Consider the following 17704-nt stretch of genomic DNA (forward strand, 5'->3'; position numbering starts at 1 on the left):
GACTAAGAAGAGATAAAGGAGGACCCTGAAGCACGCCTGCCTAGACATATATGCAACAAATCAAGCCCGCAGTGGCCCACCCAAATTCACCCTTGGCCCACCCAAATAACAATTCCTGGAGCCGGGCCTGCGAGGGAGCAAGGATTGCGTTGCACTAAGTTTGCACTGCATTCGGAAGTGATTTGCCTATCCATCGGCCATTTCTAAGATCCAGCAGGAACCACCCAGTATGCTCTCAAGCGTTACAAATATGCACACAACCAACTGCCATATAGTGATAGTGTGATTGACAGCCGGCTTAGTTCAGTCGTTTGCACAATTAGTTTTTCCAAGAAGGCTCGCACCTGCAACTGTGTTTACAATACATTGGCTTCAAAACCCTAATGTTATTTGAGACGTCTGAAAACGGAATGAAAACTAAGGTAGGCATCCAACCTCCTGGCCTAACTGAAAACAGCACATTATGAACGGCTGTCTTGATGGGGCGGCTATCAACGTCACTGCATTGTAGGGTTTGGTGTCTTAGCCAGAGATTCTCTAAAGACGTGCCTGAGACACCGCGGCATCAAAGTTAATGGCAGAGAACCTAAAACATGGATGGAATAGCTAGGGGGTCAAGGGGTCAGAGGAAGAATCGGAGTACTCCTGGATCGTCAGAAAACATGCATATTTTCAAAAACACATTTTAATAAATTATGTCGGCTTACACTGTGAGGACTGAGACTCGGCTGTAGCAACGACGAGTTCTACCCAGTGATAAGCGGAGTCAAAAAACCCTCGTTGAAGACGGCATCTGTCCCACTTTTCAGACAATTAGGAGCACGAATAAAGTGTTTGTACTGACGTCTTGTTTAGTGGCCGTACTCACTGTTGGCACTAGATGGCAGACGAATACAACGTTTCTTTCACTAACTAACCCATCCCATACAAGCGCCAATGCCTGCTTCCCCACTTCAGCAAATCGCATGTTTTTCATTGAATCATTGTATCCTTCGTGCCGGAGCGTTACCTATCCAAATTGGTTAGGATTAAACACGTGCTAGCCTATAGTTAACGTTTCCATACAAGATCAACTAGGAATACGTTACAGTGGCTTTTGTGTTTTTTACGCTTATTACTACCGATTTACTTATTTCCATTACTGTAAATATCCGATGTGACTATTGCAACTAACTCAATGCTGGGTTTTTGTAAGACATTGGACGATCAAATGGTCCTGTCAGCTATGGCTGCCTATTAATATGTGATGAGTAATCATACTCGAATGGGGACACTTCATTTGCTGAGCTATCAGCCCGGTTGTAGCCTTAACCAATCAGCTAGTGATAGAGCATGAATGTAATCATGCATCAATCTTTACCAATTCCTACCTAAGAAACTGATTTACGACATTCATTAAATGGATGAGACCAAAACAATGATATAGTTATACTGAGAAAAATGACATCTGCAAAGACATGTTTCAGATACTGCATCTTAAAAACACGTAGAATGCCAGAATGATTATATGGCAATGAAAAGCCTTTATGAGAAAAGATGAAAAACAAACAGTAACCTAGAGAGTTTATAATAACGATATTTTAATGTGCATTGAAACAAATGCATCTCATTTAACTGAAATTGAAAATGCGTATTGACATTAACAAAGTGTAGTGAATGCATTTAAAAAGAAAACAGACAGATTCTTAGAGGTTTTTCTGTAACGGACATAATGAATAATTGCATTGAAAAGTAATCTGCTGAAATAAACTCACATGGCAAGGTACAAAAATAATACCGATATACCACTTGAAAGAAGAAAATGTTTTTAGTAGGGCTTAATACTGACTTGTATTACATGAGAGCAATGCATTTGATTCACATGAAAAGCTAAAACATTTAGAAATGGGTGATGTTAAATAATATTAATATTGCTGTGATTCAGTGTTTTCCATTTAGGCCTCAAACGTTTTCTTTCCTTAGCCAACACAAAATCATCTGAAACCTGTCAATCTAGCACTATGAGAACTTCCTATAAAGTTTCCACTTGTGTTCTAGTCTTCAATGGACTCACTTCTTGTATGTAGCATATTTGATTGAATTTGCAACAAATCTTGCTACATCCCAGAGAAACGCGCCTGGGAACGGACCGACAACTGATGAGTCAAAGTACTGCCTACTTCCGAGGATGTTACAAGACACTAACCAAATGGAATATAATGATCTTAAGGAAAAACATGGGAAAAGGATTACTTAATTCTTTCGGATTTGTATATTTTACCAATCACCACATAACAGCCCATCGTGAACGACCAATGAATGGAATTGATACGTTAAGAGGTGTAAACATGAATAATATTGGAGTATAATTGCCCAAATTAAGGAGGAGTTGCGTGCTGGCTTTTCTGGCTTTCTTGCATTTCCTGACTGGCATGCTGTTGGTTTATCCTTTGATCCACTCTTGTTTGCTTTGTTTTGGTTTTCTCTTCCTTACCCCCTATTCCAATCCTACTGGGTGGTATTGACTCTAACAATCTGAACCCTAAGTGAACTGTGACCTTATCCTGTGCTGTTGCCGGCTGGCAAACGTACACAAGGAAACAAACTTTCGGCTGAATGGTTACCTGACTCCTGCCGTGGCAATCGGTGCTGCAAAACGGTCACAAACTGATTTACCTGAGGACAGAATCTGAACGAACTACATTGATATGATTTGCATGAGCATCAACTGAACCTGTAATTTCATGATAAGGAGGTTATATCTCCTTTGGATGAGGAAGACTGTAATGTATTGTGTGGTTTACTTTGCATTAACAATCTGTTATTAAATCTGATCTTTAAATGTGCTTCTATCCTTACCGCAACTCTTAAGGTATTAGCTAAATGCTCTTGTTAAATTATCCTTACTGATTTTGTTTCATTCTTTTGGTGATTTTCTTTGTCTCGTGGAATCTATATTCATGGCTGGTAAAAGTAATGTTATGTTGAACATTAGATAGTGTTAACAATTGTCTATTCCAGGTCCTCATAGGATATTTGTTAATTCCCCAAATATTCAAGCTCCTTACAGCTCAACACAACATCAGGGGACCTAAGTAATGGTAATTGTAGTAGCTAATGGAGGTTTCTCGAGATCTCGATCTGAGAAATTATATGGTTAAGGAAAATGGGCCGGGTGATTTGAGAAAATAACTGATGAAGTAGGGGTTTTATTAATCACTTCAGCTGCAGCACTAGTTACACAGAACAAAATAACGAGAAACTGACTTGTCACATACAGCTGTCAGTGCAGAGGTGAGGAGGCTGGCCTGGCGCTCACTTATCTTATTTGCTGACTAACAATGCTCCTTGCACATGCTTCCGATTCACCTTTCCTCCACACATTAAGTGCAAAGGAGAACACTAGCGCTTCTGCCCCCTGCTGGTTGCAGTATGCCGAAGGCCCTACTTCAGATGTAGGTAAGACCGAGAACATGCACTTAACTCTTCAGGGATCCTTACCAGTAACAAGTAAAGCAGGCCCCCTGCCAGAACCTTTGACTCCGACTCATGACTCTCTTCTATGGTACGCACATGGAGGCTGAAGCCAGTAGACCGTAGTACATCCCTGATTTTGAACCTAGGTCCCTAGATGTTGCTCTGCATCCCTGTCCAGGACAATGATGCGTGCCTTTATGCAGTTTTCTCTGAAGATGTAGGGTAGACATAGGTGTACACCTCGAGTGGCCTAGCAAAGCTCTGAGCTTCCAGAACCCACAACCTTCTTTCTATTAAACGTTGGTTGCTAGAGTGCACATTTTTTCTTTCTGATTTCTTAACTGTTTTCTTTCATAACCGTTAACCTTTATATCGGGTATTTTTATAAACTTTGGGCAATGCACGTTGAATGTTTTATTTATTTTATTTTTTCAGGTACACCAGAGGCATCATGACCAGAGGCTCCCCGAGACAGTGTCCCATACCTCTACTATCCACCCCTACTTAGTACTCACTACTATAGCAAGAGTGTACAATACTACTCTCTACCTATTTACTTACTGCACATCGCACCCCTTTTACATTCTACATGTTTCCTTTTCCAAAACCATAACATTAAATTTGCTGAAAGTCATACACTTTGTGAACAACAAATATAAACCCAGCCCTAACAAGTTTAACGCTAGGATGCATTAACTGCTACTCATAAAATTTCAATATCAGGTACGATATTGAGAAGAGATATTGAGAAGAGACACAAAATGAGTTCAATTCATTATGCTTTGCTACTGCCGTCCCTTAGCGTGTCAGTTTTTCACGTGAAAGATCATTTAAAGCAGATTTTAAATACTTCAGAATATGCTCAGATCTTTTTACATTGTTGTTATGCGTTCCCGTGTGTAACAAACAACCAGGAACGGTAAAGAGTTATGAGGAATTTTACTTTGCAGCAGCTCTCTTCCACCAGTGAACACTGCCCATCAAGACAGAAGCATTCGCTTGAGAAGGCATGCTTTGGCAGAGCCAATAGGTCTCGCCAACGCCATAGAGTGTTTCTTTCCTTATGACAACTAAGCAACAGGGACAATGATGGGGTGGATGGGGAATAAGCAATGTGGATGGGATGGATATGGAATAGGCAACATTGACTGGTGATGGGAGGGGAATAAGGAGCACGGATGTGACAAGGATGAGGGTGGGGGAGAAGAAGCAACATGGGTGGGAGGAGACGAAGCAACATGGACAGGGGTGGGAGACGACTCATACAGAGGTGGGAGACAAAGCCACTCGGACAGTGGTGGGAGAGGATGAAGCATCACAGACAAGGGGTGGAGGGAACAAAGCAACACACCCGGGGTGGGAGGCGAGGGGGCAAAGCAACACAGACAGGGGTGGGCAGGACAGGGACAAAACAGCTATGAGGGGCAGGCGGAACAGGGACAATGCAACTAGGAGGGGGCAGGCGTGATGGGGACGAAGCAACAGGCAAGGGGGCGGGATGGGAAAGAAGCAACAGGGAAGGGGCGAACGGGACAGCGAAGAAGCAACAGGGAGGGGGTGGGCGGGACAGGAAAGAAGCAACAGGGAGGGGGTGAGCAGGACGGGAAAGAAGCAACGGCGAGGGGGTGGGCAGGACTTGAAAGAGGCAACAGGAAGGGGTAGGCGGGAGGGGACAAAGCAACAGGGAGGGATGGGCGGGAGGGGACCAGGCAACATGGAGGGGCGGGCGGGAGGGGACCAGGCAATAGATAGGGCTGGGCAGGAGTGGGCGGGAGGGGAAATTGGGAGGGTGGGTGGGAAGGGAAAAATAAATAGGGAGGGGACGGGAAGGGAAGGGAAAAAGAAATTGGGATGGTGGGTGGGAAGGGACAAGAAATTGGGAGGGTGGGTGGGAAGGGAAGAAGAAATCGGGAGGGTGGGGGATAAGGGAAGAAGAAAAAGGGAGGGTGGGCGGTAAGGGAAGAAGTGACACAGACAGGGAAAGCAGGGGAAGATTAAAGAAAAGAAGAAATAGTGCCTCAATCACAGCACCAACAGCAGAAGGACCCTAAGCCACATGAAGCAAATGGTTCATGCTAAAAGCCAAAGGAATAGAGGAATTGAAGTTGGCTCCCAACCAGTCCAATTAGAAACCAGAAAATGAGCGTGACAACGAAACGCGCAAATGGTAAGAAATGGGCAGGGTCCAAGGCCCTTGTTGAACACAATGGGGTCGATTAGGATGGTGGTTTTTCCGCATCCTCCGGGCCGGCGGAAGTGTCCGCCGGCCTGGAGGATGCGGAAAAACCGCGGCGGAGACTCCAAAGACCCACCGCCAAATTAGGATGGCTGGTGGGTCTGATAATCTGTCCGCCGCTTTTCCGCCGCGGTCGGAAGGCGACCGCGGCGGAAAAGCACTAACATGTCTGGCGGTGTCTATCAGACACCGCCAGGCATATTAGGATGTCTGAAAATATATGCTTTTCCGCGGCGACTTTACCGCCGTGGAAAAGCATACGGACCTTCACTTCGGGGGCCCGTTGCGGGCCCCCTGGGTGAAGGTGGGGTGGGGGGTGCACATGGGGGGTACCTATGGTACCCCCCTGCATTTGCGTGCACAATGCAGCAGGCACCGCGCGGTGCCTGCCGCTTTGTGCACGCAAATGCTGTGCATGGATTTTTTACATTGCGGCGGATGCAGCTTGAAGCTGCACCCGCCGCAATGTTAGAGATGGAGGATGTGACCGCCACACTGGCGGTCACATCCTAATTTGATCGGAGGGAACGCCGCAGCCCATGCGGACGTTCCCTCCTCCTCAGGGGTCGCGGACGGACTCAAGTCCGTCCGCGATCCTAATCGACCCCAATATCTTTTGCAAGTAAAAGCCCGTGTGGTAGTGTATGTGTTGAAGCATGTGAAACCTAAATAGTTCACATATGTTGAATTCATTTAGTAAAACTATTCAGCTTCTGACACCTATAATTAAAAGTGAACTCTGAGGTAGAGGTCAGACAGTTTCCCTTCCAACACTTCACAAACAGTAGTCATACCTGGTGTCTTCAGTGGGCTTGTTCCAGACTTGTGCCTTGGTGATACCACTCCTCCCTGTGCAGTCATGCCCCTCCGCCAGGATCCAGTCTGTGAAACAGACAGAGAGGACTTCTGTGACCCCTTTTCCGAGTCTTCAGGAGGAAGGCTTTTCCACTTGCTGCTGGAGTCCGCCCCTCCATCACACTCCTCCTCTGACTTCTTCAACTCCTCTGCATTGTACCAGTTTTCAATGTCTGTCATAGAGCGCTTCTCAGAATCTGCCTTTGGCTGCAAGAAAGAAGTACAAGGCAACCATAGCATTCATTAGTACCTGTTTAAAGGTCGTTGTAGTGGTAAATGTTGCCAACCACTGTTTTCTGTCTCATTACTGGCTGGTAGAGCAGAGGCTTACATCATGTTAAAGTTCCCAGACCCCTTGAGTCAGTTTTCACAGATTCAGAACACAACACCAAGTACTTTGTGGATGATAACATTCAAGGGTGACCTCAGCGGTATGAAACTCACTTGCTCCAGCCATGGAACCATTTTAATACATTAGTCCCTCTGCAAGAGCTACATATTTGTGTTAGAAATGAGGGTCTCAAGTTGGCAATGATTTGCACCTTTGTCCAAGTAGGGAACCTTGCTTCTAGTCATGGTGAGGAAGATACACCCTTAGACAACCCCTGCTCACCCCTTGGTAGCTTGGCACGAGCAGACAGGCTTATGTCAGAGGCAGTGTGGTGGCAGACACCACAACAGTTTACAAAAATAGGAATTCTTTATCTAAACCAAAACAAGACTACACGACAAAAATACACCACACATATGTCAAGATATCATCACAAGTAAGTTATTCACAAAATAAGGCTTGTAGCAACAAATAGCACCAGCTGGGGCTATTACAACATTGTGACAGATGAAAATTCCAAAGTGCGCTGCCACCCATGAGGTGCACAGCACCAGGCCCAGAGTAACACAGGTCCCAAAGAACAGTGCCCTACCAAACGAGGAAAACAAAGATGGTGCACGGTGTCGGGGAGGTGATGCTTTGTTGGTGCCGGGCAGTGTCGGTACTTTATGACCACAGGGAAGGTGAGGCATTGGTTCCTTACTGCAATGCAGGGGAGGTGAGGCATCAGTTCCTTCCTGTTGTCGGGGAGGTGACATAACTGTGGGGTCAAGGCGTCGGTTGTCGGTGCCGATGTGGGGTTGATGGATTTGGGAGGTCACCCATGTCAGGTATCGGCTCTGGGATGATGAAGCACCGGCGTCAGTGAGGTGGGGGCTGCTGTGCAAGTCGGGGCGGTGCATCGCGAGCATCGTGAGCGATGCCCTAGGCTCCGATGCAGGCAGCTGCCTCAGTGACAGCATCAGGTTTGGTACTGTGCAGCATTGGTAGGCATTTGGGGCTGCGGTGCAAGTCGGGTGGTGCGCTGTGCACTGCATGAGTGGGAGATAACAAAAGTATGTGAACAGCCTAAACTTTGGAGGCTTCTTTATCTGTCACTAAACTGTTTTTTGAAGTAGAGATATATTTAACAGATACTCTCAGTTATACTTAATATATGGATACGCACACCACACGGTCCTTAGATACAGAGTGTATGTTTTATGTTTTCTGTGCGTATGTTTTTGTATTGTCCCATTTCGCCGGCATAACACAGCACTGATTACTAATTATAACAGTTAAAGATAAGAAAAATATATCACAGAAATATATCACTTTTCTTTACAGGTCAACACCACATATGGTGCAGTTTGGATGTGTTTTTATTCTTCCAGAACCCATTCAGCAATATATCTACTGGGGTATAGTATAGTGTGCATGTTAAATTTATATGCACCACTTAGTTAGGATTATATGTAAATACACAGTTGTTTTGATTTGAGTGTAGAAGGGATCTCTTCTAGGTCCTGATGAGAAGCCAGGGGAGGGCTTTGAAACATGTTGACACAGGAGACACTGCTTATTAAAGCATAGTATCTCTATCTCATCTCATTCCCCATTATTAATGATAACGCTCAAAGGAAGATTAAAATTTATTTTTTCCACTGAGCCAGGTATTTTTTAATTTTTCACCATTCACCATTCACTCACTTCTGACCCTTACACTCACGCTCCTAAACCATGCATAGTATTGTTTTTCATAACTAGTGCTCCCACGTAGTCGTAGGACTTCCTATTTTTTCCCATTGTAGTAATTTTTGGGGCCAATTCACAATGGCAAGCAAGAGTACATAAAGGAGAATTACAGGGCAACTACTTTACATCGTGCATAAATCTTCTTTGTAAGTCCCATAGTTCAAAATAGGCTGAATGGTTCACAATGCAAGGAGATTTGAGGTGGTTTGGTTTACAGAACCCACGGCTCATACAGAGCTTGAAATAAGTTGTGGCAAGCAATACTGATTCACTTAAGGTCCCAGACTTAAGGTCCCAGACTCACACATAATTATTATGCGTGTTTTGTAAAGCGCCTGGCTACCTAAAAGACTTCTCAGCGCTGAGTCCAATACGGAAAACACAGACTCAGAAACATAAGAACTATTAGTAAAGATCAGAGGATGAGAACAGCCATGTTTTAAACAATTTATGAAACCGGGAGAGAGAACAGCATTGTCGCGGTGTCAAAGGTAAAGCATTCCACATTTTCGGTCCCAGACAGGAGAATGCTTTGCCTCCATGTCCGGATTTCTTGATTTTAGGAATTGCAGCCAGACTGAAACGGCTGCAATGGAATGAGCGGCCATGTTTGTACCAAGACACAAGAGGTCTAAGATAGCCAGATCCTGTATTTGCCAGGCATGTGTGCAAATAGCACAATGTCTTAAATTGCAACGCCGTTCAATTGGTAATCAATATAGGTTATTTAGCATATTGGCAGTGGAAGTAAATTTAGGAGGGTGAAGCAGTACATGAGCAGGAACATTTTGTACAAGTTAGAGGCATTTTATTGTTGCTTTTGCCACTTCTAGGTACAGAATATTCCCATAGTTCAGCCTGGAGATAACCAGGGCTCTGACTACGGTCCTCTGGGAGGAAATAGGAGGCAATGAAGGACTTCATTAAGCCATTTCAGGATTCCAAAACACCATGCTGTCATCTTATTAATCTGTTGGTGCATAGAAAGTTTGTCATCCAACTATACTCCTAAATTCTTTATGCCTGATACAGGGATAGTGGGAAGAGACATAGTTTAGGGCCACATGTGGGATACCGAAGGAGTGGGTAGTTTGCCCACCAAGCCCTCCGTCTTGTCTCCGTTCAGTTTCAAGGAATTAGCATACATCCACAGTGACACTTGGGAGAGACAGGAATTAAGGACCTCTCAATTCTGGTTGTCCTGAGAGGGCAGAGATGTCACAATTTGTGTATCATCCACATACGAGAAAAGAGTGAGACCACACTTTTCAACCATCTCAGCTAATGGAGGTAAGTATAAGTTGAAGAGCAAGGTACTCATGGTGGAACCCTGAGGCACACCAAATGCTAATGGGTGGGTTTTTGACCTATGGTGATTTGTGTACACCTGAAAGGTATGATCCTCCAGAAAAGAAGTTAGCCAGAGTTAACATCCCGTATCGCATATCCTCTATGTTTTGAAGGAGCATGGTGTGATTTACAGTGTCAAATGCTGCAATGAGATTTAACAAAGTCAGTGCAGCAGCTCCACCATTATTCAGCTAATACATCAGGAACTATGACCCGCTTAAAACCCAGATTGTGAAGGGTGGAGCAGGCCATTGAGTTCTGAGTACGCTGTGAGTTGTTTTTCATGGGTTTCTTCAACACTTTTGCAAAAACCGGTAACAGAGATATATATATCTATAGTTAGACCAGATGGGCAGATCCATATTGTTTTTAAAAAAATGTTTTGGTAAAGGAGGGATCAAGGCCATTTTCCATGTTTTAGGAACAATGCCCTCCAACAGTGAAGAGTTTAGAAATTGGGTCAGATGCTTCATAACAGGATGAGAGAGCCTGCCAAACAGCTCCAGAAGACAAGTATCTAAATGCGATCCTGATATCATAGATGCCAGAGTAACCCTAAAAACGGACAAACCAAAGGACTGAAACCTCAGCAGCAGGCAGTTCCCATTAAAGGGAGTGCCACTACAGCTAGCCGAACATGCCACTGGAAAGGTAGCATGCATGTCAGCCACTTTTTGTTTTACACAACAAAAATTGCCATTTCATTGCAAAGAAATTGTGGAAGGGGTGTGACTGGTGTGATGCTGGAGGGGCAAGAGAAAGTTTAAACTAAATTAAAAAAGGTTTTAGGGAACTTTTGGCTATTTGATAGAGTTTTAGGTGGGTTTTACATTTTGCTCTGTCCATTTCACCATAGGACTTGTGTCATTCTCTTGTGGCTGTACTGACTCACCGTACCAAGAAGGGTGGGGAAGCTTTCTATGATGCTTTTTGTTGAAAACAAAAATTAGGCTGTCTGGTGAGGATCAGAGCCAAACATCTATTATGGGAGTGTTTGCCTCTACTGAATCCCGAAATAATGGGGGATTAGCCCCCCCAGAGAGAGAAGGGGCAGCCAAATGATGAGACCATAGAATAGCTAGAGGAGGGTCTGATTGCAAATTTCTTAGGTTGGTAAAACCGGATCCAGCATGTGTCCAGCTCTATGGGTAGGGGCACTGTTAGAAATAGGCGTCTCTAGTTGGCAGAGGTAGGTACCTTTGACCAAATAGGGACCCTTTGTTCTAGTCAGGGTAAGGGGAAATACACTGTAGATAACCCCTGCTCACCCCCTTGGTCGGTTGACACGAGCAGACACGCATATTATCCCCAAGGCAATGTGTAAAGTATTTAAGCCAACACCCACAGTAACACAGTAAAACACCACAAATGGACACCACTGTTATAAAAATAAAGGTATTTTTATCAAAATGTATGCAGGACCAAAACAACAGAAATTCCAACATACACAGGACTCCTCTTTAAAGTGTTCTTGATAAAAACAAAGTGGTAGTTTCTCTCAGTCTTTAAGACAATGTAAAAACTGTTCCAGACGTATGTAAGGTTTCCTTTAGAACAAGGGCTGTTTGCATAAAACGTGTTTTTCTGAATGTTAAGCACGTGTCCCTGGTGCACGAGGCCCCTCTCACCCTTCGATCAGGTTTAGGCTAGCTACTGACTCTGTCGTTAGATTTGGCAAAAGTATGCCCCACAGCGTTGACAGACGAAGTGCTGCCTCAGATGTCGCATTTAGTAACAATATGCCCCCGGAATGGTGAAGAAGCAACAGGCTCCCCGGAGCGGACCCTGGTACCGCAGTACGTCAGCTGTACCGGTACGGCCTGTCAGTGAAAGTACTGGTCATGGAGGCTTCACTGTGTGAGGTCAATTGGGACACTGCCTCACTCCCACCCTGCCCAGGTAATAGCACACAGCAGCACTGGACCTGAGTCCAAGCGGTAACCAGGGGGGGGGTTGCCTCGTTGCCTTCCTTCCTCCCGTAGGATGTCTCACGGAGCGGCTTCGTCGCAAGCAGCTGTTCAGTCACCGAAGGGAGACTCTGGTTGCCAGGCGACGTACTGGAGCCGGTCGGGTCACGGCGCTCTCTCTCCTCAGGCACATAACCCGGGCCAGCAGCGGTGAAAACACACAGCGCTCTTAGATCACGGGACAGCGGCTGTGACAACACATATCGCTCTCGCAGATCACCGTCCGGCTGCGGTGACAGCAGGCATGCAGCACTTCTTGGTTTCCTCACGGTCCCAAATGGAGGCGATCACAAGGAAAGCTCCTCTCAGCAACATGGGCTCCCCGTAGGACACAAGCTGGGTGCAAGCACATGCACACAGCAGTGATAAGATGTTCCTTTGGAAACTTTTGTATCCCTGAGTTTCTATAACAGGATGCCAGCTCTTCTCAGGCCCTTGGAGACGTTTCGCTTCAGGACACAGCACACATCAAAGCCCTTTGTTGGAAGCAGGGGGGACACAGCACACAGCAAAATCCCTTGTTCTCTCCTTAGTAGAAACAGCAAACTGCAGGCCAGCCCCAGACACACAGCAAGGGCAGTTCAAATCAAAAGCCTGGGCATGTGGCTGGACGACACCTTAAGCTTTAACCAGCAAGCCACAATACTCTCCGCCACCTGCTTTGGGCTGATGCGAATGTTGCGGAAAGTCTTACCACTCCTCTTTTTTCAGGCCCGCAGGATAATGGTCCAGGCCATCATCCTGTCCCGTCTTGATTATGGGAATGCCTTATATCTGGGTGCACCGACCAGTACACTTAAAAAGCTGCAAGTCACTCAGAACGCAGCAGCACGTCTATTACTCGGCCTGACCCGTAGGCATTCGGGCACTGCCGCCCTAAGGAATTTGCACTGGCTGTCCATCCAAGCCAGAGTAAAATTAAAGGCTATGTGCATAATGCATAAGGCCATGTGGAAAAACGCCCCAGCAATGATCTGTTCCTTAGCCACCCCCTACCATCCTCACAGGTCACTGCGTTCCAGCACGGCCTTTCTGGCAACAACACATAAGATCAAATGGGCCAGATGGGGCGGACGCTCCTTCTCCCTTAATGCTGCCATGACCTGGAACTCTTTACCATCCACGCTTCGCAGCGAACCTAATCATCTGAAATTCCGCAAAACTCTTAAAACCCTCTTCTTCCCTAAGTAAATTAGTAGATTCCCAGAGATACGCATTCACAGCGCTACGAGGCCTTTGGGTAGTAATGCGCTTTATAAAACTCACATTCACATTCACATTCATTCATTCATTTCATTCATTCACATTCATTCATTTCTCCTCAGTCTCTTCAACCGATCTTCTTTGGCAGAGATTCCTCTTGATCACGAAGTCTGATTTAAAGGGGTGTCAGCTCTTACATTTTGTACACCAAAAGTCTTTGTTCTCTATGTGTAAGGGGGTCCTGGACCCAGTCCAAACTAGTTCTGGGTGCACTCTGCCAGTGCACAACTTCTTCCTTTGTGAATGTGGGCCAGGGTCTTCAGACGCAACGCAGGAGGTGGAGCCAGCATTGTGGAAGGAAAGCACAGCCCTATTCAGGCCCAGGTGCTACTCCTCCCACCACTCCAAATTCAGATAGGTCTATTCAGCCTAGTGCTGACTCACCCAGACTCCTAGTGCAACCCCAGCCGCTGTCACTCTCAAGCCAGACAGTAAATCCACAAACAGGCAGAGGCACATGGAAAGGTTGAACAAGAAAATATCCACTTTCTAAAAGTGCTATTTTCAAACACAGAATTTAAAAACCAGCTTTACTAAAAGACGTGTTATTAAATTCTGAGTTCAGGGATACCAGATATGAAGGTAAACATGTTACACAGCATTCCCAATTCTGTCCTATGGGCAAGATAGCCTTTCTATAGTGAAAAACGAAATTGGCAGTATTTCACTATCAGGACATGGTAAACACATCAGTACATGTCCTACCTTTCACATACACTGCACCCTGCCCAGGAGGGTACCTTGGGCCTGCTATAGGGGTGTCCTATGTGCACAGAAAGGGAAGGGTATGACCTGGCAAGTGGGTGCACTTGTCAGGGCGACATGGCAGTTAGCAAACTGCACGCAGGCACTACGGTGGCAGGTCTGTGACCTCTTTTTAGGGCTACTAAAGTGGGTGGCACAATCAGTGCTGCAGGCCCACTAGGAGCATTTCATTTACTAGCCCTGGCACACTTAGTGCACTTTACTAGGGACCTACTAGTATATCAAATATGCCAATCAGGGAGAACAAATCATATTCACAATTTACACAGGGAGCACTTGCACTTTGACGCTGATCAGCAGTGACAAAGTGCCCAAAGCATCTAAACCAGCAAAAACTAAATCCAGCATAGCATCAAAAACACAGGTGGTAGAGGCAAAAAGTCAGGGTAAACCATGCCAAGGATGTCAGGTCTAACAGGCAATGAAGCTCAGCTGGATATCTAAGGTCTGAAGGCCCTCAATCAGGTACATAGTATGAATACAGATATTCTCCTCCAGGTGGATATTAAAATCGCCCAAGATGGTAAAGTTAGCATAATTCAGCGTTAAGGAATAAAGATATTCTATAATTCTGGCGCACCATCTTTTAGAGGTACCTGGTGGAGAGTAAATTAATGCACTACATATGGTATACTGTTATGTTCCTGGGTTAGGCCCATGTAGCAAAGCTGCTCATTTCTTACATTGTCCTCTTTTTGATAATAGCATTTCTGCTGTGAACATTTGCACATATTTGTATGCACGACAATGTTAGATTAATTTCTCTGAAACTACTTTGTTTACACATGCCTTGAACATCATGTACAAGGCCTCTTTACGCAATATGTACAAATGTTGTTCTATCTTCCTCCACAGGGTGACAGAGCTATCTACATATGCATAACATTGCTAATCTACAACACACATAGCAAGGCTGCTTTTCCATTATAAATAATGAGCATCCTGATAGATTAGCAGAGGAGGCACTTCAGCTGACACAGAGTGTCCCTGCATGCTGAGACTTCACCATGCAGCAGTCTGACATCCCTGTGAGGGGGTGTCCAGTTCATTACCCAGACAGGCTCCTATATTCTCTCCGGCGAGGTAATGGGGTTGGATCATCCCTTGGGGGATTCTTGACTTCACACCTACACACACTCTAGGTCCACTTAGAGAAGGGTTTTGCATGGTAGGAGTAAGTTAGATTACTGCCTTGTTTATATGCCAGCATATATACACTGTTTAAGAACCATGGTAGAAATGTATATACTAATTATGCTCTTGTTGCTCGTAATCAATTTTATCTGCTTATGTCTACTGATTATCTCAGCACATGTATTATATACAAGAATAACGTTGGTTCAATAAATATATTGAACATTTCTTATTGGGTGTTCTGTATATTTCTGTGAGCATGAGTAAGTACGAGTGACTGAGTGAAAAGTTCTGATCTGTTTCCACGATCCCTGAGGGGTCAGGGCTGTCATGTTCAGTGGTTGCCAGAAACTATTTGCTCCCTGGTAAGGAGAGGTGGGCTTATGGTGGTACTGTGAGCTAGCTGGTCTGTACGCCAACAAATCCTGCAGGGGTGGCCGGAATCAGTCTAGGCACCTCACCCAAAGTTTATGTTGTCCAACAAACGTGCAGGTCCTATGGGTTAGTAGGAACTACACGACAATACTTCTTTGAAAAATAGATAGAAAAAAGCATTGGCTCACAATCTGAGATGGATAACTTCTGAATTTTGCACCCAAGTTTATTTTTAAAGATAATGGCAATGCCACCACCGTTTCTATATGGATGATCTATATGTTATGTCTTTTCATATTTTCAGCTTCTGTGCCAAGTTCTTTTTATTAGTAAGTATTCCCTGAGAATGAAGATTTCAGTTCTTCACCTGCCTTTTCAGGTTGCTGAAGACCTGATGGGGCCACCACAGTATAGAGAGCAAGCTTTTGGACAGTCCTATTTACGATTGGATGACGATGAATCAATGAATGAATTAAGGATTTATAGAGAGCAGGAATCACCCCCGGAGGGGTAGATCTGCGCTAACAGCAGAGGGACAGAGGAGGGAGCAGGCAATCAATTATTAAAAAGTTCAGTTTTCAGAAGTTTCCTGAACTTAAGAAAATTCAGGCACTTGAGTAAAGGGATGGATAACGAGTTCCAGTATTGATGGGCAAGGTAGGCAAAGGTTTTGCCACGGGCTCGTAGTTTGTTAAACCAAGGGACAACTAGCAAAGTCTTCTCTCTAGAGTGCAGAGATCTGCCTAGAAGGTAATGGATGAGTATTTCCGCCAGATAACTGGGACCCGTACCATTGATTGGTGTATGGACCAAGCAGCAGATTTTAAACTTGATTCTTTCACGGATGGGGAGCCAAAGGAGGCATCTCAATAATGGTAGAGATGCAGATTTAGGAGGCATATTGAGAGCCAGGCGCGCTGCTGTGTTCTGGGCCACTTGCAAACTGTTTAGCACAGTGTTGTTTACAGCTGCCAAAAGAGCATTACAGTAGTCAAGACGACTGACTACCAGAGTGTGGATCAAGGTCTTGCGTACTGATAAGGGGAGAAGGTGGGACACTGTCCGTAGAAGCTTCAGCATATAAAAACAGGTGCCTGAATTGGTTACCACTTGATCTTACATAGATAAGGAGTGGTCCAGATAAACTCCCAGATTGTTTGCCTTGGTTGTAGGGGTGGGGGCCAGGCCTAACGATTGGATGGTCTCGCTCACCTCTCTGCTCCTGATTCAATGGATTACCTTCTTATTTTTGCATTTGTCACACTCAGGATCATTTAAGTCTCACAGTGTTCTGTTTGAATGGCATTTATGCTTAATTGCTGAAGTCAAACTTTGCTTTGCTGTGTATGAGGGACAGTTTTCTTCCTCTGCACCCTTCAAATTCTTTTATGAAAAACGTATAGGGGCGCAACCGAGTGGTTCTGCCAAAGCATATTAACAGAGGAGTCTTTAAACAGCCTGTTCTAGCTTTGGTCATCTGACATACTGATTTATGTGCCCATCCTACTAGGCAGCAAGTCCTTGCTGGTCCTAGGAGACAGCCTTCGCTCCTCTTTGGTGACGTATTGAATCCATTAACATTGTAGCTTCTATGGCTGTCCAGACTAAGAATAACAACCAGTGATACAGGAAAGCATGGGACAAAGATCTGTCCGGCATATCATTCAGCAGGGCCGACAATATCATACTTATTTCCCACAAATAAAGCTGGTACCAGTAACAACAGGGTAGTAAAGGTCACCTCACTGGTACAAGTACATTCCATCACTCGAGAAGCTGTCCCTACATAGTGAAGTATTAACAGCGAGGAAACCGAGAGAGGCAACGTGGACTGCACAGTGCTTTTTGAGACAATGATAAGCCAGAAACTTCTGTAAATGCCCAAACAATGCATAATAAACTACTGGTCACAGTTGGGAGAAGTTAAAAAATCAACAAATACCTCAAACCTCAATAGAAATTCACAAGTATATTGTGTCTCTGTTCCTGGAGCAGAAAATAAATCTTCTATGTTTTGAAATAACTGTATCGATATTATCCGTCAAGGCATGATAGACTGAAAGTTATTCATGCAGCTAAAGCAATAGAAAAGACGTCTACATATGGAGTGATGTTCAGGAACGGGCAGAGGAAACCTGCCGCTTTAAGAACTCTGAGAACAGATGCTGACCCTCCAGCACAGCTTCACAAAAAGGGAACAACTACTACAATATCCGTCTATGCATTCAAGCAGCCTCC

General features: G+C 44.9%; 1 protein-coding gene across 2 annotated transcripts in view; it reads right to left on the minus strand.

Moving 5' to 3' along the window:
• NAV3 (neuron navigator 3) overlaps positions 1 to 17704 on the minus strand; it is a 1248418-nt gene that overhangs the window by 346598 nt on the left and 884116 nt on the right. For both annotated transcript variants that reach the window (XM_078674251.1, XM_078674250.1), the window contains exon 14: positions 6487 to 6754. In XM_078674251.1, coding sequence (XP_078530377.1) covers positions 6487 to 6754 — 268 coding nt within the window. The remainder of the gene's footprint in view (positions 1 to 6486; positions 6755 to 17704) is intronic.

The sequence above is a fragment of the Lissotriton helveticus genome, chromosome 1_1, assembly GCF_964261635.1.
Source record: "Lissotriton helveticus chromosome 1_1, aLisHel1.1, whole genome shotgun sequence".
NCBI classification, from domain to species: domain Eukaryota; kingdom Metazoa; phylum Chordata; class Amphibia; order Caudata; family Salamandridae; genus Lissotriton; species Lissotriton helveticus.